Source organism: Dermochelys coriacea, chromosome 1 (assembly GCF_009764565.3).
Source record: "Dermochelys coriacea isolate rDerCor1 chromosome 1, rDerCor1.pri.v4, whole genome shotgun sequence".
Taxonomy (NCBI): Eukaryota; Metazoa; Chordata; order Testudines; family Dermochelyidae; genus Dermochelys; species Dermochelys coriacea.
In genome coordinates, this window is record NC_050068.2 from 349,898,332 (window position 1) to 349,919,957 (window position 21,626).

At 57.8% G+C, this 21,626-nt stretch overlaps 1 protein-coding gene across 1 annotated transcript in view; it reads right to left on the bottom strand.

Annotated features, from left to right (window-relative positions):
• FLNC (filamin C) overlaps window positions 1–21,626 on the bottom strand; it is a 54,996-nt gene that overhangs the window by 24,385 nt on the left and 8,985 nt on the right. The window contains 21 exon segments of the mRNA XM_038369779.2: window positions 184–275; window positions 278–316; window positions 1,686–1,742; window positions 1,745–1,820; window positions 2,577–2,704; window positions 2,707–2,769; window positions 3,450–3,542; window positions 3,545–3,584; window positions 3,827–3,905; window positions 3,907–3,967; window positions 4,360–4,497; window positions 12,924–12,992; window positions 12,995–13,123; window positions 13,210–13,372; window positions 15,151–15,228; window positions 15,662–15,780; window positions 16,068–16,119; window positions 16,121–16,219; window positions 16,927–17,024; window positions 19,341–19,555; window positions 19,557–19,587. Coding sequence (XP_038225707.1) covers window positions 184–275; window positions 278–316; window positions 1,686–1,742; window positions 1,745–1,820; window positions 2,577–2,704; window positions 2,707–2,769; window positions 3,450–3,542; window positions 3,545–3,584; window positions 3,827–3,905; window positions 3,907–3,967; window positions 4,360–4,497; window positions 12,924–12,992; window positions 12,995–13,123; window positions 13,210–13,372; window positions 15,151–15,228; window positions 15,662–15,780; window positions 16,068–16,119; window positions 16,121–16,219; window positions 16,927–17,024; window positions 19,341–19,555; window positions 19,557–19,587 — 1,919 coding nt within the window.

The window sequence follows — 21,626 nt, forward strand, 5'->3', positions numbered from 1 at the left end:
TTGGGACACCGCTGGAAGGGGTGTTTCCAAGCCACATGGAGGGCTGGGATCCCCCTGAATCCAGAGCCCCTCCTCGCCCTGCCATTGCCTCGTCGCTCCTCTAGGAGCTTGGCGGGGCGCCTAGCCAGCGCACCGTGCCTGCTCAGCCCCCACCGAGGGCCAGCAAGAGGCGGGGTCACTCACCCGGAAGGGGCTCTTGGGGATGTTCACCCCGCCCCAGGAGATGATGATGGTGTGTTTGATGGGCTTGATGGGCACGTAGACACAGTGGAAGTGTTGTCACCGTTGTCCTTGATCTTGATGTCGATGGGAAGCCCTCAGCGTCCTATGGGCACAACTGGGAGCTCAGCCGCAAGGCGGGCACAGAGGGCAAAGGTCACCCCCGCCCCAGGCTTGTGCGGGCAGAGAGAGCCACCCCTCCTGCTCCCTGGAGGATCCGTCAGTTCCCCCTGTGGAACCTGGTACTGCACAGGACGGGGCTGTGGCTGGCACCCTACTAGTGCCACATGCTCTGAGGGATTCCTCACTTTGGATTGGATTTATGGCCAGTCTAACTCAGATCGATCATGGGCCCATCTGGCCCGGTGTCCCGCCTGCCTGCTGCTCCGCACCATGGGCCCATCTGGACCGGTATCCCGCCTGCCTGCTGCTCCGCACCATGGGCCCATAGGGCCCGGTCCCGCCCTGCCTGCTGCTCCGCACCATGGCCCATGGCCCGTTCCTGCCTGCCGCTGCTCTGCACCATGGCCCATCTGGCCCGGTGCCGTCTGCCGCCGGCCTCTGCCGCGGCCGCATGGGCCCATCTGCCGGTGTCCTGCCGGCTGCTCCGCACCAGGGCCCATCTGGCCCGGTGTCCTGCCTGCCGGCTGCTCCGCACCATGGGCCCATCTGATTTTACAGTAAAGATTTTATCATTTCATAGTAAAAATCACAAATGAATCAAACTGTCCCATAGCCTCCATCTGGAGAGAAATTCCAGACTGGAATAAGAAGAGTATAGCAGTAGGGATGTATTACCGACCGCCTGACCATGGTGCAGTGACTGTGAAATGCTCAGGGAGATTAGAGAAGCTATAAAAATAGAAAACTCAGTAATAATGGGGATTTCAACTATCTCCATATTGACTGGTCCACGTCACCTCAGGCGGATGCAAAGTCCTGGACACCTTAAAGGACTGCTTCTCGGAGCAGCTGGTCCTGGAACCCACCAGAGGAGAGGCAATGCTTGATTTAGTCCTAAGTGGAGCGCAGGATCTGGCCCCAGAGGTGAATGTAGCTGGACTGCTTGGTAATAGCAACAATGATGTAATTAAATTGAACATCCCGGGGGATGGAGATTCCACCCCCTCCCTGGGTACCCCATTCCAGTGCGTCACCACCCTCCGAGTGAAATAGCGTTTCCTAATATCCAACCCAGACCTCCCCCACTGCAACCCGAGACCATTGCTCCTTGTTCTGACAACTGCCACCACTGAGAACAGCCCTGACCCTGGACCCATCTAGCCCCATCTCCTAGTCTCCAAGAGCAGCCGATGCCGGCAGAGAAATGCCCCCAGTGCACCCCACGGCCCACAAGGAACCTGCCCTCTGGTAATGCTTGGGTCCTCAGCAGGGTTGGCCCTTGGGGCACTGCCCCGATCCTGCCCTGCCAGGGCTAGCCCCAGCAAGGTGCCCCGCACTGAGACCCCCCACTGGGGCCCCTCCTACCTGGGCATAGATCTTGAGCTCGGCTTTCCCTGCTCCCGCGCGTCGATGGTGAACTCCGCTGGCTTGTCCACGATGCAGCCGGTGGGCTCCAGGCCGGGCCCGAAGGCCTTCACCTGCCGCAGGAGAGCGGGAACTCAGCCCAGCCCGCCAGGAACGCACGACCGGGAGGGTGCACCGTACCTTGCATGGGCCGGGCAACAGCTCCCTGCCCCAAAGGGACCCCCCAGGGAGAGGGGACCCCAGCCTCCCATCACTGAGCGCCCGTGCTGCGGGAGAGAGCCCGTCCCTGCCAGGTGCATGGTGGCTGGCATCCCTGGGAACGGGGCTGGGACACCCCCAAACTCATTTCACCCAGGCCCCAATGCAACTATTGGATGGCATGATCTTTACTCTGTGCAGAGACAGCCCCCCTAGAGGGAAAAGCCCTGTACCCCATTCCTGACCCCACTAGGCCAGCCAGTTCCCTGCCCTGGAGCCAGATCAGAACCAGCGCCCGCTGGAGGAGAAAGTGGGGTGGGAATGGGGCATGGGGCCTGAGTCAGCCACCCAGGGCCTGCCCCCCAAGTGGATCTGTCCTCAGTTTCCCTACTGAATTTCAGACTAATCCATCTGGCCAAAGCTTTATAAAATTTCTTCTGTCCCTGTCTCCTGAGACCCACCCTGAGCTGGGCTTCCGGGGGAGGGGACCCCATGCCGGGGGAGGCAGGGGGAGAGGGGATGAGGCGTTGGGCAGACAGGTGGCAGAAGGTTGGGCGGCAGATGTGTCATAGGCCCCGTACTGCACAGAGCTAATGGAGAGTCTCCTGCAGCTCAAGGGCAGGAGCAGGGGCAGGGGCAAGGGAGGCCAGGAAGGGCCGGGACGGCCGTACCTTCTCTGGGAAGTACTCGTTGGTGGCCGGCTTGATGTGTGCGATGAAGGGGCTGTCCTTGATGTCCTCGTCATCGCAGATGACATGCACGGCGTATTCCCCAGGCTCCGTGGGCCAGTAGCGCACTCACATGACCCGTCCCCCTTGTCATCGCACTCGATCTTCGCCTGCGACGGGCCCTCGATGGAGAAGCCTGTGGGGGAGCCACGGGCCAACATCAGCGGCTGGGCCAGGGCCCCCCCCGTGCCGCAGCCACCGCCCCCCCCACCCGGCCCACGAGGCCCCGGGACGATGGCAAAGGCTGCCCGAGCCCACCAGAGGGGGGATGCTCAGCAAATTCCTTCCATGCACCCCGCTCCCCCAGACCCCTCAACCCCCCCCCCCCGCCACCTGCTCCCCCCATATCCCTCCCTCCCCCTGGGCCCCACCGCTCGCTCCCCCAGACCCCTCGCCCCCCCGGTCTTGCCAACTGCTCCCCCCAGACCCCTCGCCCCCGCACAGTCCTGCCACCCCTCCCCCTGACCCCATGCCCTCCCCCTTGGCCCCCCCCGCTCCCCTAGACCCCTTGCCCCTCCCGGACCCCACCACCCACTCCCCCAGATCCCCTCTTCCCCCGGGGCCCCAGCCTGCTCCCCAGATCCCTTCCTTTCCCCGGGGCCCCACCGCCTGCTCCCCCAGACTCCTTGCCCCCCCTGGTCCTGCCACCCACTCCCCCATATCCCTCCCTCCTTCTCCGCCGCCTGCTCCTCGAGAGCCCTTTCTTCTCCCGGGGCCCTGCCGCCCACTCCCCAGATCCCTTCCACCCCCTAGGGCCCCACTGCCCGTTCCTCCAGGTCCCTCCCTCCCACGGGGCCCCACTGCCCACTCTCTTACCCAGTGTCCCCACTTCGGTGCCAATCGCCTCAACCACGAAGTCGGCCGATTTGCCCACCACGCCAGTCTCCAGGCCCGGACCCCAGGCCCTGACTTCTGGGTGCCTGGCTCTGGTGCCACCTGCACCTCAAAGGGCTGCGAAGGAGACAGAGGGTCAGAGCCAGGGACCCCGGGGCCAGGCTGCTGCTCTGCGACCAGGACACCACTAGTGTAACGAGCGTGACAGGGCTCAGGCCACTCCCCGGCTCGAGAGCGCAGAATGACCCTGGGCAGGAATCTGCAGGCGGTGCCGCCAGGGCGCTCTGAGCTCCTCCTCCACACGTGCGCGTGCAAGGCTCCAGCACTGGTCCAGACACGACTCCAGCCCCAAGTGCCACGCGCAGGCCTCCCTTACCTGCGGGGATGCTGTAGCCACCCCAGGAGATGGCCACCACGTATTTGCCAGGCACCACGGGGGTAGTCACATTCGTACACTCCCTCGCCAGCCTCTCGCACCTTCACCGGCTCCTCCGTGCCTTCTGCAGAGAGAGGGGCAAGGCGGTGAGAGCCGAACCAGGCCGGGGAGCACCCAGCCCGGCCTGGGCAGTGCGCGCACCGGGACTGCTACCCGGCCACCACGCCCATTGCCCGTGGGGCAGAACCCCACCTTCCACTCCAGACACACCACGCTACAGAGAGCCGGCCAGTGTGCCATGCTCTGTCCAACAGGGGCAGCAGTGACACTCACACCCCCCCCGCCCCCTGCTCGGCCTGTGACTCAGTTTCCCCAGCGCTCTGCCCCAGGTGCTGCTCTGCCCCAGCTGAGGACAGGCTGACAGAGAGAGACGGAGTTTTCCCATGATGCTCCAGGACACTGGCCCTCACCTCCCGCCCAGGCCCCACACAGCTTCCCCTCCTGCCCGGCACTCACTCGGCCCCTTCACCACGACCTTGAGCTTGCCACTGCCAGCACCCTTGGTGTAGACCTTGAAATCAGCCACCTCCTTGACCCGCACGCCCTTGGGCTGGAGGCCACGGCCCGTGGCCCGGCAGGCGTTGGGGTTGCAGGCTGTGGGGACAGAGAAAAGAGAGCTTAGTGGGAAGGTGCCCCAGCTGCCACCCCCTGCTCCTCACCCAGGCCACCCAGCTGGCTTGCTGGCCTGGCCCTGGGGGCTGCACTAGGCCCAAGGCTGGGGAGCAGCTTGCCCTCTGCGTGGCATGTGCGGTGGACCAGCACCCGGCCATGTCACCTGGGAGATCTCACAGCCCGGGTGGCCTAGACCCCCTGCAGCCGGAGCACCCAGGTGTCTGTGCCCAGGCCAGGCAGCCTGTAGGCCCACAGCAGGGGCTGGAGAAGGATTAAACACACACACACACACACACACAGCCTGCAAAGGGGAAGGGGCTGTCTCACAAGAGGGCAGACAGACCCAGCCTGGAGGGGGAGGACGGGGCAGGGGGATGACGTTATTGACATAATTTGGGACCGTATAGATCATCGTTGCAACCACGGTCCTGTAGTGGCACCAAATCTTCTATAAAGGGGGTCAAATAAGGTGTCTAAGACAAGGTTATGGTTTGCTAGTTATGATTATGCTGTCTGTATTTGTGCATCTTTTTTGGAGTTAAAGTTATGAATATTGGCTCTCTACTGTCTGTAGTTCAAACTTGTGCTGTGCTTCTGGGTGACACCCCAGACAAGCTGGTGTCAGCTCTGCCTAGCCTGCTGGATGGCTCATGAAGAACCATCAGCGACACAAGTGACCCATTGAGAGAAGGCAGATACACCTTGCGACTCAGCCAGGGAGGCAGGGACCTGCCTATGGACAGAAGTCTGAGGGTTTTCCAGGCCGTGTGAGGGGCAGCTTGTCCTTGGGACAAAGAAAGAGACCACATGGCAAGAGAATATAAAAACCTGCTGCAGCTCCTCCATCTTGTCTTTAGTCCTGCTTCTGACCTCTGGAGGGACTTTGCTACAAACTGAAGCTTTGAACCAAGGACTGAAAGACCCCTCCCAGCTGGGGACGTTCTCCAGAGAAGTTGATCTGAACCTGCCGTTTATCCATCACTGCGACAAACCTGAACCAAGAACTTGGCCATCACTGTATGTCATTGATTTCATTTAACCAATTCTAGCTCTCATCTGTATCTTTTCCTTTTATGAATAACTCTTTAGATTTTAGATCTAAAGGATTGGCAACAGCGTGATTTTTGGGTAAGATCTGATTTGCATATTGACCTGGGTCTGGGGCTTGGTCCTTTGGGATCGGGAGAATCTTTTTTCTTTTTCTTTCACTGGGGAATTGGTTTTCATAACCATTTGTCCCCATAACGAGTGGCACTGGTGATGATACTGGGAAACTTGAGTGTCTAAGGGAATTGCTTGTGTGACTTGTGGTTAGCCAGTGGGGTAAAACCAAAGTCCTCTCTGTCTGGCTGGTTTGGTTTGCCTTAGAGGTGGAAAAACCCCAGCCTTGGGCTGTAACTGCCCTGCTTTAAGCAATTTGTCCTGAATTGGCACTCTCAGTTGGGTCCACCAGAACCAGCATCATTACAGTCTGAGTCTGTCCATAGGCAGGTCCCTGCATACCTTGCTGAGTCGCAAGGCATGTCTGCCTTCTCTCAATGGGTCAATTGTAAAGGTGCCACAGGACTCTTGCTGCTTTTACAGATCCAGACTAACACGGCTGCCCCCCTGATACTTTATTCATCAAGATCTGGCAAATGTGTGGAACCCAATTAACATCGTCATTGTAGATATTAATATTGTCCATAGTACAGGAATCTTGGCAGTTAGCCGTGAAAGCAATATGGTAGTGTGCCTCAGTTCCCCTTTTCATACAGCACATTACGTCTGGAATGTCTTTTCCCCTGAGAAAAGTTCCAAGGCTGTTTACAGGCACTAACTGTGAAACATCGGTATTACAAGGCCTTTTTAACATCAAGTGTGTTTTTATACATCACTCTTAGCATGTTTAAGGGTTTTTTCATAAGATTAGGCACATTGTACATTTTTACAGTTCTTGCTAATAGCAACATTAGTTACAAAAATTACCATGAGCAATAATAACAAATTCATTGCAAGTGTCCCTCTACAGTCATAAGACTGGGAGTGTCTGGGTCAATGAGAGACTGCTGAATTGGAATTAATTTGCAAACTGGATACAAATAACTTAGGCTTGAATAGACACTGGGAATGGATGAGTCATTACGCAAAGTAAAACTATTTCCCCATGTTATTTCTCCCCCCCCCCCCGCCCCCACTGTTCCTCAGATATTCTTTTCAGAGTAGCAGCCATGTTAGTCTGTATTCGCAAAAAGAAAAGGAGTACTTGTGGCACCTTAGAGACTAACAAATTTATTAGAGCATAAGCTTTCGTGAAGTGAGCTGTAGCTCACGAAAGCTTATGCTCTAATAAATTTGTTAGTCTCTAAGGTGCCACAAGTACTCCTTTTCTTTTTTCAGATATTCTTGTTAACTGCTGGAAATAGCCTACCTTGCTTGTCACCATGAAAGGTTTTCCTCCTTTTGCCCCCCTGCTGCTGGTGATGGCTTAGCTTAAGTGATCACTCTCCTTACAGTTTTCAGAGTAGCCGTGTTAGTCTGTATTCGCAAAAAGAAAAGGAGTACTTGTGGCACCTTAGAGACTAACAAATTTATTAGAGCATAAGCTTTCGTGAGCTACAGCTCACTTCATCGGATCACGAAAGCTTATGCTCTAATAAATTTGTTAGTCTCTAAGGTGCCACAAGTACTCCTTTCTTTTTTTGGATAGATAGATAGATATATCTTCTTACTATATGTTCCATTCTATGCATCTGATGAAGTGGGTTCTAGCCCATGAAAGCTTATGCTCTAATAAATTTGTTAGTCTCTAAGGTGCCACAAGTCTCCTGTTCTTTTTGCGGATACAGACTAACAGGGCTGCTACTCTGAAACCTGTCATCTACAGACATGTTTGTCATGCCACACCTTTGGCTCAATACCATTGGGGTTTTGGCATTTTAGGGTTAACCTGTGGCTTCCATTTACAAAATTAAGTTCTCTTTTTCCTCCTTGTCCTGAAGGATCAAACCCTGAACAGAATTCACTGGCTGATTGGGTGTGCTCTCTGTGCTAACAGCTATTCGCAAAAAGAAAAGGAGTACTTGTGGCACCTTAGACTAACAAATTTATTAGAGCATAAGCTTTCGTGAGCTACAGCTCACTTCAGTCCTTCTTCTCCCTGCCAGCCAAGTAATTTGCATTATCACAGACAGGAGACAGTTCACCAGTTTTCAGATCCTAAACTGCTACCAATTCCAAGGCTGGACTCTGTCTTAAAGAGATACCATCCATTTTCACTAACAAGCTAGACTCAAAGTTCTGTGGTCCTTCCATTACCAATCTCTGTTTCCACATGACAGGTTTCAGAGTAGCTGCTGTGTTAGTCTGTATTCGCAAAAAGAAAAGGAGTACTTGTGGCACCTTAGAGACTAACAAATTTATTAGAGCATAAGCTTTCGTGAGCTACAGCTCACTTCATCGGATGCATTTGGATTCCACATGGGATTAGATGTTAAATTCACCAAGATACTACAAGTCATATCCAAAGTGTCCGGAGTTGAGAGTTTACCTGCCATCCCTGCATTCTCGAGAGATTAACTGCCCAGCTGTTCTGCTCTGCAGACTCAGCTACCCAGTCTTCCCTCTGAACCGGAGACACAGACTGTTCACTCACAGAATCAGCATGGAGACATTCCTCTCTCAACAACCTTGTCTCCCCAACAAGCTGGCCAAACCCAGCCACTTGCTTATAGGACTCTTCAACTTTCTTAACAGTTTTCACTCCATCTGAGACCTTCTCAAAGCTATCCACACTGGGTCTTTCAACAGGAAAGTCAGTGGAGCCATTCACAGCAGAAAATGTCTGGCTGTTAGGAACTGAAACTTTCTTGGTTAAATCACTTTCACACCCTTCAGTTGCAGTAAACTGCTTGTAAAGACTCCATGCGGATTCCTTTCCCTAGGGGCTTCTCTAAGCAACAATTCTCCCTTCACAGAAATTCTTCCCTTTCCCTCTTCACCGAGGGCTAGCTCTAGAGGAACACTTTCCTGAGCAACAACAGACTCTTTCTGGGTCTCACTTACATCCAGAATCACCATTGGCCCATCAGGTGGATTCCTACACAATCTCCTTTCAGGTAATTTCATAGACTTCCTAGATAAAAGGTTAGAAGCATCCTCCTTCCCTTTGCACACACAAGCTCAGGAACCTTTTCCTTCTTGCTACAAGTTTCCACACCCTCAGTAGGTTACACAATCAAATCACCTTTCTGCTCTCCTTGTGCCCTGGCTAGGGTATCACCCTGATTAGACAGAGTTGCTACAGCCTTTCCCAGCCACACACTAGCAAAAGACAAAATACAAGCACCAGAATTGTCTGATCACTGGGATTTCGCCATGACACTGACTGGATGCGACCTAGTTACAGGGCCATTCTCCCGAGCAGACACAAACTTAGGACCATTCCCTTCCCGGGCTTTAGTTGAATCCAGAACCAACTCTGAGACAACTGCACTATTCTCCACCAGCACAGGCTGAAAGGCCCCTTCTGTCTGCTCCACAGACAAAGAAGAGCCGGAGACACATTATCTTCTACCAGACACCCAGCTTGGGATCTCACTCCCCTTGTCCCAGCACACAGGGCTGTTGGAGACCGGGGTAGCTCCCTCCACAGGCAAGTCAATACCCCTGACAGACACAGGCACATTTCCTTCACTGGTTTCAGAGTAGTAGCCGTGTTGGTCTGTATTTGCAAAAAGAAAAGGAGGACTTGTGGCACCTTAGAGACTAACAAATTATTTGAGCATAAGCTTTCATGAGCTACAGCTCACTTCATCGAATGCATTCAGCTGTAGCTCATGAAAGCTTATGCTCAAATAAATTTGTTAGTCTCTAAGGTGCCACAAGTTCTCCTTTTCTTATTTCCTTCACTGTCACACTTCTCCGCCCAGGTAACAGGTAAGGTACAGGGACACTCATCTTCCTCTATCCTCGCCTTCCCCAACTGCTGACTAGACAAAGCCATCAGCTCACAAGGCTGCCTAGATTCATACAAACTTTCCTTACCAGGCACATTGCCACTCCCAACAGATAACCTGCTGCTCTTTTCACTACTCTGAGGTACTTCCAGCAAATCACAGTTACCTTTTCCAGGTTCACTTTTACAAGCTGTACTAGCCAACAATCCATCACCCATCAAAAATCGACCCTTTCCTTCCTCAGTTAGGGCTTCCACCTGACCATCCACTTTAATCTGCTCCTGAGAAACATTTTCCTGACCAATGAGTTCTTTCTGCTCTTTATCTAACTCCAGATTCACTTCTGAGACATTAGACAGACATTCAGAAACTCATTCACAGACAAACTGCTCTTTTCCTTAGACAAATCTTTGGAGAAACTCTCCCCAGGCAAATCATTGCCCATAATAGACACAGGTTTAAGATCATTCCTTTCCTGTGACTGGCTACCTGGACTGAAAAAAGCTCTAATATTTTCCCCAATCAAAAGATCCTTCCTTAGGCAGTAACTTCCTTACACCAACTATAACTTCATGCTTAGTACCATCCCATTCAAGGTGGATTCTGGCTAAAGGCACACTTACAGTAAACTCACAGAGGACTACAACATTCATACTATGATTTGACAGATTTCCACTCTATACGGCTAAATTCAGTGCCTTGCATAATGACAGGTTTCAGAGTAGCAGCCGTGTTAGTCTGTATTCGCAAAAAGAAAAGGAGTACTTGTGGCACCTTAGAGACTAACAAATTTGTTAGTCTCTAAGGTGCCACAAGTACTCCTTTTCTTTTTGCGAATACAGACTAACACGGCTGCTACTCTGAAACCTGTAACTATGATTTGGTAAGTAATCTTCCTCTTTCACTAGATCTGCTTTAACAAGAGTGATGTTAGAAGCCATAATTTGCCCTAAACAGCTTTTACCATTGACTTTTACACACTCTGTGAATTTTTCACTACCATTCCCATACATAGCATTGGCACAATTCATGGGGCCACCCTCTACTGAACTCACAGTAACAGAATTTACATAAAAGGTGGTGGTGTTGGGGTACATTTGGTTACACCCAGACAACTACTCAGAGATATGCAACATACCAACATTGTTATAAACTGGACTTCCAAGAGGATACAATTTCTGCTGTTCTTCCATTGCTTTTTTGACTGGGAGCAGAAGTCTGTTGCATCTGGTGAGCTTTCTTCTTCCTTTCATCAGCTTCTTTTTTGAATTCAGCATTCCTTTCTTTGGCTTCTTTCTCCAGCTGGGCCAAGGCTTGTTTCGCTCTCTTATCTGCCAGTTTTTGTTCATGCTCAAGTTGCAGATTACTTGCTGCCTTCTGCATTCTAATTGCTTCTGCAGTTTCTGTAGCATCAGGTAAGGGCTGTGCTCCTGCCTTCTGATCACTGGCCATTAACAGATCTCTCAGTTCTTGATTTGTAGCTTTCTTTCTAAAGCTTATCCTCTTTTCTGAACATAAATCTTTCAGAGCTTTTTTGTCAAGCCCCTCATATGCTCTTTGCTCAACCATTGCAACCAAACTCTCAATACTAAAATTCAAATTTGGATAGTGTAGGGTTCTGAACCAAACCTTAATTGACCTGGTTCTGTGGATCCTAGCACGACTACACCACTGTAACGATGCTGGTTCTGGCGGGACCCAACTGAGAGTGCCAATTCAGGACAAATTGCTTCAAGCAGGGCAGTTACAGACCAAGGCTGGGGTTTTTCCACCTCTAAGGCAAACCAAACCAGCCAGACAGAGAGGACTTTGGTTTTACGCCACTGGCTAACCACAAGTCACACAAGCAATTCCCTGAGACACTCCAGTTTCCCAGTATCTCCACCAGTGCCACTCGTCCCCAGCTGGGAGGGGTCTTTCAGTCCTTGGTTCAAAGCTTCAGTTTGTAGCAAAGTCCCTCCAGAGGTCAGAAGCAGGACTGAAGACAAGATGGAGGAGCTGCCGCAGGTTTTTATAGTCTCTTGCCATGTGGTCTCTTTCTTTGTCCCAAGGACAAGCTGCCCCTCACACGGCCTGGAAAACCCTCAGACTTCTGTCCATAGGCAGGTCCCTGCCTCCCTGGCTGAGTCGCAAGGTGTATCTGCCTTCTCTCAATGGGTCGCTTGTGTCGCTGATGGTTCTTCATGAGCCATCCAGCAGGCTAGGCAGAGCTGACACCAGCTTGTCTGGGGTGTCACCCAGAAGCACAGCACAAGTTTGAACTACAGACAGTATAGAGCCAATACTTATAACTTTAAATACAAAAATGATACCTGCCGACAGACAGCAGAATCATAACCAGCCAAGCACAGCCTTGTCTTAGACACCTTGCTTGACCTCCTTTGTACCACATTTGGTGCTACTACAGGACCTTGGTTGCAACGATGATCTATAGGGTCCCAGATTATGTCAATAATGTCACAGGGGGGCGGAGATGCACAGACCTGGGGGGAATGGAGGGGCAGGGCTAGCAGCAATGAGGGCACTGAGCAATGGGAGAGGTGGCAGCTCCCAGCAGGCTGCAAGGATATCCTAACCCCGGCTTGCCCTGTGCCTCAGTTTACCCATCTGAAGAATAGAGCCCCCCACCCCACCCCTGGCGAGCTAAGGATTATCTGGGGCTGCTATATGTAGACCACTGGGGATAGGGGGGCGCAGCGCAGGGCTCGGGGCATGGGCTAGAGAGGACCTAGCGGGCCTGCCCCTCTTGCCCCAGCCCGGCAGCACCATTTCCCCCGCTCCTGCCAGTGTCCCAGAGACCCCACCCGGCTCGCTTCCCTCCTCCTGGGGGAGGCACTGAGTCCCGCAACCCCTGCTGCGCGGGCACATCTGGCCGGCCAGGAGCTGTTGGACCCTCCTGGCCTGTGGAGCTGGATCTGGGGGGCACCATCAGGGGGCCTGGCTCCCCCCCCCGGGTGGGGCTGAGTGTGAATGGGGCAGGGGAAGCCGTCTCAGGGTAGCCAGGCAGCGGGAGGAAGCCACGGTGAGTCAGGGAGTCCTGTTTGCGTGGTGGGGCTGGGGCTGGTGGGATGGGGAGGTCGCCCGGGGCTTCCGGGTCACAGAGCAGTCCCAAGCGCCACATTCCAGGGACAGGTGTTTCCTGGCCGGCAGGGGGATCAGCGCCACCACAGGGCTGTGGGGGGGCGTTAAGAGCCCCCCTTCCTACAGGCTGCAGCACAGAGGGCACAGCCACCCCGGGGGGCAGAGGCTGTCCGGGGCAGAGTGCTGCAGAGCACCCAGCAGAGGCAGAGGCTGCCTACCACCTCGCTCTCTGACCAGGGTCCCCTCCGTGCCCCGCCTCCAGCCCTGGCATCGGGGATCCCCCAACCCCTGGTGGGCTGTGGGGCTGGCATGGAGAGCGGGCATCAGCTGGGGGACACAGGGCTGGCACAGAGGGTGGGAACCAGTGAGGGGCACAGGGCAGGCTCTCACCTTCGGAGACGTTGACGGCGAAGGGACTCCGGGGGATCTGGGTGCCGGCGAAGGTGACGCAGATGGTTGGGGTCCCTCCAGCATGGGCCGGTAGGTGCAGCGGAAGGTGCTGTCACCTTTGTCCTCCAGCACCACCTCCACGGTGTCGCGCCGGCCCTGCGGGTCCATGATGACCACGCCCACGTCGCCCGTGCCCGCACCTGGCACAGACAGGCAGCGTGAGTGCCAAACCCTGGCAGGGCTCCCCCAGACCCCCCAGGCCCTGGCCTCCGCCCCGCACCCCTACCTGCTGTGTAGATGTCGAAGTAGGTGGGCTTGTTGGCCACGTTTCCCACAGGCTCCAGGCCGGGCCCCCGCGCTGTCACCTTGTTGGCATCGCCCAGCGCCATGCCCACATGGACATTGAAGGGGCTCTTGTCGATGTTCTGCCCGGCAAACAGCACCGTGACCTGGGCCAAGAGAGCGCTGGGTGAATCCCTGCCCGGGCCCCAGGGAGCGGGCGAGGGGTCAGCCGTGGCCAGGGGGGCACTGGGCGGGCGGCACAGCCCCCTGGCCAGGAGGCGGCTGGGCTGCTGTTTGCATAGGGCCTGTGATCCTGCCAGAGCACTTCCCAGCCTGAACGCTCCTGCATGCGGCCCCCTCTGGGGAGGACATGGCAGTGAGGGCAGGAGAACCCCACATCCAGCAATCGAACAGCCCCCCGTGACTGACATAACCTGTGACCGGATAGATCATATATATTTGCAGCAAATATTATACAAAGGTTGTCATGTGAAGTGTCTATGGAAAGGTCATGATTTGCTGGTCATGACTATGCTGTCTGTATGGGTGTATCATTTTTGTAGTTGAAGTTATAAGCATTTGGTCAGCTTCTTGAGAAGGGACTATTCTCAGTAAGTGCCCAGTCAAGAGACACTTAACTGACAGTGAACTTTGGGAGACGCCAATCCACATCTGAGCTCTCCTTGGGAGCCTTCAAACTAAGTAGGGGGATTTGACAGCAGCCGACTGAAGGGGGTTTCCAAAGAGGATGGAGCTCGGCTGTTCTTAGTGGTGGCAGATGACAGAATGAGGAGTAATGGTCTCAAGTTGCAGTGGGGGAGGTTTAGGTTGGATATTAGGAAACACTATTTCACTAGGAGGGTGGTGAAGCACTGGAATGGGTTACCCAGGGAGGTGGTGGAATCTCCTTCCTTAGAAGTTTTTAAGGTCAGGCTTGACAAAGCTCTGGCTGGGACGATTAGTTGGGGTTGGTCCTGCTTTGAGCAGGGGTTGGACTAGACACCTCCTGAGTGTCTATGATTCCAACATGTAAACAATGGCGTCGGCCTGTAAACAACTGAGTCATGCAAGGACATGTGACTTGCCCATGTGACTCCAGGCTCCATCTTGCTGCTGTGAATTCCACAGTACGAACAAAGAGGGGACCTGCCACATGGAGGAGACTATAAAGGCTGAAGCCTCATCTCCATTTTATCTTCAGTCCTGCTTCCTGCCTCTGGAGGGACTTTGCTACAAACTGAAGCTTTGAACCAAGGACTGAACGACCCCTCCCAGCTCGGGACGTTCTCCAGGGACTTGATCTGAACCTGCCGTTTATTCCATCACTGCGACAAGCCTGAACCAAGAACTTGGCCATCACTGTATGTCATTGATTCCATTGCACCGATTCTAGCTCTCATCTGTATTTCCTTCTTTTTATGAATAAACTTTTAGATTCTAAAGGATTGGCAACACTCTGATTTGTGGGTAAGATCTGACTTGTATATTGACCTGGGTCTGGGGCTTGGTCTTTTGGGATCGAGAGAACCTTTTTTCTTTTACTGGGTTATTGGTTTTCATAACCATTCGTCCCCATAACGAGTGGCACTGGCGGTGATACTGGGAAACTGGGGTGTCTAAGGGAATTTCTTGTGTGACTTATGGTTAGCCAGTGGGGCGAGACCGAAGTCCTCTCTGGCTGGCTGATTTGGTGTCTTAGAGGTAGAGAACCACCAGCCCGGGGCTGTAACTGCCCTCCTTGAAGCAATTTGTCCTGAATCAGTACTCAGTTGTGTCCCGCCAGAGGCCGCATCGTTACACCCCCTGGGACATGGGGAGGCCCCCCAACCCTCACACAGGAGCTGTGTGGCCCTGGACACAGGGGCCGACAGGGCCCAGCCAGCGGTACCAGCCCTTCCCCCTCCCGCAGCACCAGCTGGGGGCTCCAGCCTGGCGGGCAGCTCACCTTGTGCAGCCCAGCCACCTTGGGCACGTAGGTCACCGAGTACGTCCGCTTCTTGTCGTTGTTGGCGACCACCTTGGCCTGCGGAGGAAGGCCCCAGAGGTGAGGCTGAGGCAGAGGCTGTGCCAGGGGGGCTGTTCCCCAGCACCCCACCCTCAGGAGGGCCCCAGCCATGCCCAGCTGTGCCCCAGGGCAACTCACTCACATGGCACCCACCAGAGAGAAGAGAGCAGCAAGGTGCAGGGCATCATTAAGAGTCACGCGGGGAATCAGGGTCAGAGCCAGGGATAGAACCCAGGAGTCCTGGCTCCCAGGCCCCTACTCTAACCCACCAGAACCCAGTCCCCTCCCAGAGCTGGGGATAGAACCCAGGCGTCCTGGCTCCCAGCCACCCAGCTCTAACCACTAGACCCAGCTGCTCAGAGCTCCTGCTCTCTGTTTGCCCTGGCCCCGCCAGGGGGATCCCCAGGGCAGGGGGTGCAGGAGTGACAGGCTGGCCCCCAGGAGCCCCTACCTCCTCGGTGTGTCCCTCGGGGTCCTCGATGTAGACCAGCACCTCACCCAGCCCCGCCTCCAGGGTCTCCACCGTGAACTGGGCTGGCTTCAGCACCGTGTTCCCGTGGGGCTCGATCCCTGCAGTGGCGGGACAGCGGGGCTCAGGGGGGGGCACCAGCCAGGGCTGCTCCCCCATAGAACTGCCCTGAGCGCTTCTACCCCTTCCCCACAGCCCCACTTCCTGCCCCTCCCCACACCCAGTTCCTGCCCCCATCCTGTCCCCTCCCATCCAGTTGTGCCTGCTCCCCCTTCCTGCAGCCCTGGCTCCCCCCCATGTGGGGCAGGGTGTTATGGAGCAGGTACCCCTGTCCCAGGCCCCCCCAGCTCCAGGGTGGTCCCTGCAGCGGGCAGGAGTGGGGCCCTACCGGGGCCATAGGCGATGGCCTTCTTGGGGTTCAGCTGCTTGGAGCGCAGGGGGGGCCCCAGGCTTCAGCTTGGCCTTGGGGAACTGGGACAGGTAGGTCATGACCGAGTGTTCGTCCACGTCGGGGTCCACGATCTCCTCCGGGGCGATCACCTGGGTGGAGGGAGAGGGGCCTGTGCTCAGGGCATGCCCCCGAGAGCCCCCCAGCCCCACCGAGAGCCCTGCGCCCCGACGAGCCCCTGCTCCAGAGAGCTAACATCCAGAGCCCCCCACCCCCACTGAGAGCCCCTCGACCTGACGTGTCCCTGCCACTGAGAGCCCCACAGAGAACTACCCAGCCCCAACATGCCCCCCCACAGCTCCCAGCTCCAATGTGCTCCCCCAGGGCTCTGCTGCCCCCCAAACTCTGACTGGGGGGGCTGAGGGCAGAAAATGTCAACCTGGGTTCCCCGCAGCTGGCCAGCATGTGGGGGCCGTGCCAGGTGCTGAGCGGGAGCCGCCAACCCCTTCACCCCAAGGTGCCAGTGCAACACCTCCTTCCCCCCCCCAACGCATTCCCCAGGGAGGGGACAGGCTCTGTCTGTGTCCCTAACAAGGCTGGGGTGACATCCAGGCCCACCCAGCCCCAGGAGCAACTCTCCCATGTGAACCCTGAGACAGGCAGCAGGCCCGACTGGTTCCCGGGGTGCTGGCTGGGGGGGCTGTGCCCATGCCTGGCTTCCCCGCCTGCCCCCAGCCCAGAGAACAGCCCTGGAGTGCCCAGGGGCCCCCCATCTGGCCCCCACGCAGGGGAGCAGTGTGCCCCAGCCCAGAGAACGGCCCCCGAGTGCCCAGGCGTGCCCCCTGTCTGGGTCCTGTACCTGGGGCACGCCCAGCCAGTCGTCCGCTTGCTGCATGGCTTCCCGGGCATTCTCCACTGGCTGGTTGGGGTCCCAGGTCTCCCAGTCTGGGCACAGGCCTGTGGGGCAGGAGTGGGGGAGACGGAGTCAGACCGGCGGGGGGCGGGCACGGCCTTGGCAGAGAGATACATCTCGCCAGGAGCCCTGCTGACAATGGGGCATTGTGGGCTTCCCTGGCACTTTCCCAGCTCCGGTTTGGGGGCTCCTGGATCCCTGCCGGGGTCTCCACAGGCACGGGAAACCCCACTTTTGCAGGGGGGAGGAGACAAACCGGAGCCAGATTCCTGTGCTCTGCCCTCCCCCTCCTCCCCCCCGATTGGACTCAGTACGGCTCCTTCCTCGCTCCTGTCCAGCCTAGAGCTGCCTGCGGAAGAGTGCGCCGAGTGGGTAGAGCCAGGCCTGGCCCTGTGCATGCCTCAGTTTCCCCATCTGGGCCATGCAGCAGGTGCGGGTGTATTGGCCCAGCCAGGCTGGGAACGTATCGGGCGCTTGGCACTCCCAGGCAGTGAGAGCTGGAGAAGGGCAGAGAACTGGACTGTTCCAAATATTAGGCTCAGAGCTATGTGCCCGTTGGTGCCATGCCCAGAGCCGCCCTCCACGTGGTGCCACGCTCCCCCTACCCTGCCCAGTGGCACCCAAGGTGCCTGGCTAAGCCCGGCCGCTGCCAGGCACCATGTCCCCAGCACTGAAAGGCAGCCCCCTCTGGGGTGGGACGCAGCAGCTGTCTGCCAGAGCAGGGCAGTCGGGCAGGATGGGAAGAGGAGATGGCAGCCTACAAGCCAGGTGCGCAGGGGGACAGGGAGCTGGAGGACCCACAAGCTGGAGGGGGAGGATAGGGATGGGGACCCCCCAAGCTGTGTGCGCATGGGGAGAGGGAGCTGGGGGACCCCCAAGCTGTGGGGGGGGAATGGGGAGATGGGGGCCCACAAGCCATGTGTGCATGGGGGACAGGGACCTGTGGGACCCCCAAGTCATGTGCACAGGGGGACAGGGAGCCAGTGGACCCCCAAGCCGTGGGGGGGGCGCATCTGTGTGTGTACCTGTGGCGGGGGGGGCACATGTCTGGGGGAGGATCTGCACTGCCGTGTGCTGTGGGGTCTGCATGTTGGGGGTGGGGGTAGCACGGCATGGCTCTGTGTGTTGAGTGTGGTGCACAGGACCTGGGGGGTTCCGGGGGGGCTGTGTGTGCTGGGGTGCTGTACAGGGAGTGGGGGGCAGGTGTGTACGGTGTGTGGATATCGGAGCTGGGTGCCTGTCAGGGGGGATGGGGGTGTCTGGGGGGGTGAACAGGGACTGTACAGGGGGTGTCTGTAGGGGTCTTTGTATAGGTGGGTGTCTGTAGGGTGTGCGTGTAGGGGAGTGTACAGGTGTGGGTCTATAGTGGATGTCTGGGGGTGTACAGGGCAGGTGTGTGTACAGGGAGTATACTAGGCACGTGTACAGGGCTACAGGGTGGGTACAGGGCAGGAACAAGGATGTGGGGGGCATACAGGAGGTACAGGAATGTATGGGTGGCATACGGGGGAACAGGGCAGGTACAGGGGCATACAAGGGGTGTGAAGCATATGGGGAGTACAGGGGGCATATGCGGGGGTGTACAGGGATACAGGGGGTACAGCGGAGGTACGCAGGATATGGCTCAGTACAGGGGGTGGAGTGTGTATGGGTTGATATGGGAGGTATGGGGCAGGTCTGGAGGGGTACAGGGCAGGTACAGGGGGTACAGGCGATACAGAGGGGTCTGAGGCAGGTACAGGGGGTATGAGGGTGATGATGGATCCGGGGGGTCTGGGGCAGATATGGGGGTACAGGGCAGGTATGGGACGGGGGGACAGGGGATATGGGGGTCCAGGGGTGTATGGGTGGATCCGGGGGTCCAGGGCAGGTCAGGGGGGTACAAGGGATACGGTGGGGTCCAGGGGTGTATGGGTGGATGTGGGGGTATGGGTGGATACAGAGGGTCCGGGGCAGGTATGAGGGTTCCAGGGTGTATTGGGCGGTCCAGGGTTTCCAGGGCAGGTATGGGGGGGGATCCGGGGATGTATGGGTGGGTCCGGGGCAGGTATGGGGGGTCCAGGGGGGTATGGGTGGATCAGGGGGGTCCAGGGCAGGTCAGGGGGGTACAAGGGATACGGTGGGGTCCAGGGGTGTATGGGTGGATGTGGGGGGTATGGGTGGATACAGAGGGTCCGGGGCAGGTATGGGGTTCCAGGTGTATTGGGCGGTCCAGGGTTTCCAGGGCAGGTATGGGGGGGATCCGGGGATGTATGGGTGGTCCGGGCAGGTATGAGGGGTCCAGGGGGGTATGTGGATCTGGGGGTCCGGGCAGGTATGGGGGGGTCCAGGGGTCCGGGCAGTTCCAGGGATCCACTCACCCGGGGCACAGTTGTCCACCAGGGCGCCCAGGGCTTTGCCGTCCTGCCAGTCCCGGTGGAAGTTGGTGATGGGCAGCTGGGGCACCTTGTTCTGGATCCAGCCCAGCAGCCGCTGCTTCGGCGTCTGCTTCTTGGCGTCCTCCTCGTCCTCGTCCTCCCACATGGGCATGGAGATGGAGTAGTGCAGGATCAGCGTCCACACCAGCCCAGGATCACTTCAGGTTCCCGTCCACGATGGCTTTACTGTCTGCGGGGACAGGGGGGTCAGGCAGGGGGCGCCGGCTGCCCCTTCGGGGGGTCTCACAGGCATCAGCAGCCCCCCTGTGGGCACCGGGCCGGGATCGCCCGGGACACGGCTGGCACGTGCAAAGCAGCCCCCCCAGCGCCCCTCACGCCTGACCCGCAGCCCCATCCTGCCCGCCGTCCTGGGGAGAGCCAGAGGCAACTTGCTCAGCGGGGCAAGGGGAAAGACCCCCATCACCAGTACCCCTCCACCCCAACAGCATCCTCAAACTGGGCAGCTGGGGGCTCCCCTCGGCAGTGACCTGGTGCCCCCCCCAGCCCATGGCTCTCCAGCGAGGGTGCATGGGGTGCTGTGTGACCCTCCCCTGCCCTGCCCCCCCCCTGTGCCCCGTGCTCTGGCAGCGCGCCAGGCCTGGGTCCAGGGAACAATGCGCCCGCCCGCCCCTTCCTGCTCCTCACTCTTTCCATAAACACTCGCCGGGCGGAGCCGCAGGGGCCAGGCCGAAAGCAGAGCTGGGGGGGGCCCTAACAATGGACCCCCCCTCAGGCCTTAGGCTCAGGAGGGACAGGGAGTGCCCCGGGGCAGGGGTCTCAGTGCAGGCCGAGCACTGAATGCCTCCAATCCAGCTTGATCCCCTCCCCCACGGCAGCTCCCTCCCCCTCCCCCTGAACCTCTGGTCTCTGCCCCGGGTTCCCCCCCCCATGCTGTAACTCCTCCACTCCCCGCCCCACATGCCAGGCATCCTGCTCAGCCCAAGCTGTGGGAGAATCCCCGCCAGCGCTGAGCACTACGGAGCTTCTGACACACAGCCAGCCAGTCCCACTCCCAGCCAGCAGGGGCAGCGCTCCTCCAGGCAGCATTGCGCCACGGCCTGTGGGAGATGGGAACACCGGCCCGGCTTGCTTCACACACCCAGCAGGCCCTGCACCTCTGCCCGGCTGAGGGGGCAGCTGGGCCAAGCGGGAAGATGCCAATGCTGGAGGAGTGGCATTTCTTGGTGGGCCCATTCCTGGGCGCGGTGCAGGCTGGTGGGCAGGACATACCCAAGAGGGTGCCCTCCGCTCGGGGCTGATGCCACGTGGCGGGGTGTGACCCCTGCCATCCTGGCACTAGTCGGCTTTGCCGGCCATGTTCTGCCCTCCCACGGGGCAGGGAGGGACTGTCTCGTACCCAGCGTCACTGGGAGCGTGACCCGGCGGCCGCACCTCACCCCAGAGGTGGCTGCATTTCAGAGATGGCGGCCCAACCTGCGTGTGGGTCTGAGACGCCCATGGGCCAGCTCTGCTCCGGGCGTCCTGGGCCGAGCCCCATGCTCGGCCCCCGAGCCGCTAGCTCCACACGCCGGGACGCGAGGCCGGGGGCTGCCGGGCTCAGCAAAGCACGAGCGGCCTTCCAGTGGCGCAGAGCCTGGGCTGTCGGGGCATCGCTGCACAAACCCTCCTCGCCCGGACTAACAACGGCCCCCTGCCCCCCCGCCAGCACCGGGAAACTGAGGCAGGGCGACTGACTCCCCCCAAGCAAACAGTGATTCAGTGGAAAAGCCAAGCACAGAACCCGGGAGTCTGGCTCCCCCCCACCTCCCCAACCATTTAACTCCCCTCCCTCCACAGCCAGGAATGGAACCCAGGAGTCCTGGCTCCCAGATCATCTGCTCTAAGCACTACATCCCTCCCCAGTATAGCCCCTTGGCCTCCCACTCCTCCCCACTCCCAAGGATCAGATCCACCCCCCCCGCACCTTTGCTCTGTGGGTCCCCCCCCCAGGCAGCCCATGTGGGGGGGGGGTTGGGATGCTAGGTGAGTGGGGGGCTCTGCGCTGCAGCCCCCCAGCGTGTGGGGGAGGGGAGCTGGGATGCTAGGTGCGGGGAGAGGCTCTGCGCTGTGGTCCCCCCCCGGCGAGTGGGGAGGGGCGGTGGACATGGAAAAAGCGATTGGATTTGGCCCAGGAGGAAATGGACTGCAGATGTTCCCAGCCAGGCTCCATTGATCCCCGTGGGGGAGGGGAGCAGGCGGGAGGGGGCAGAGCAGGGGGGAGCTGTCGCC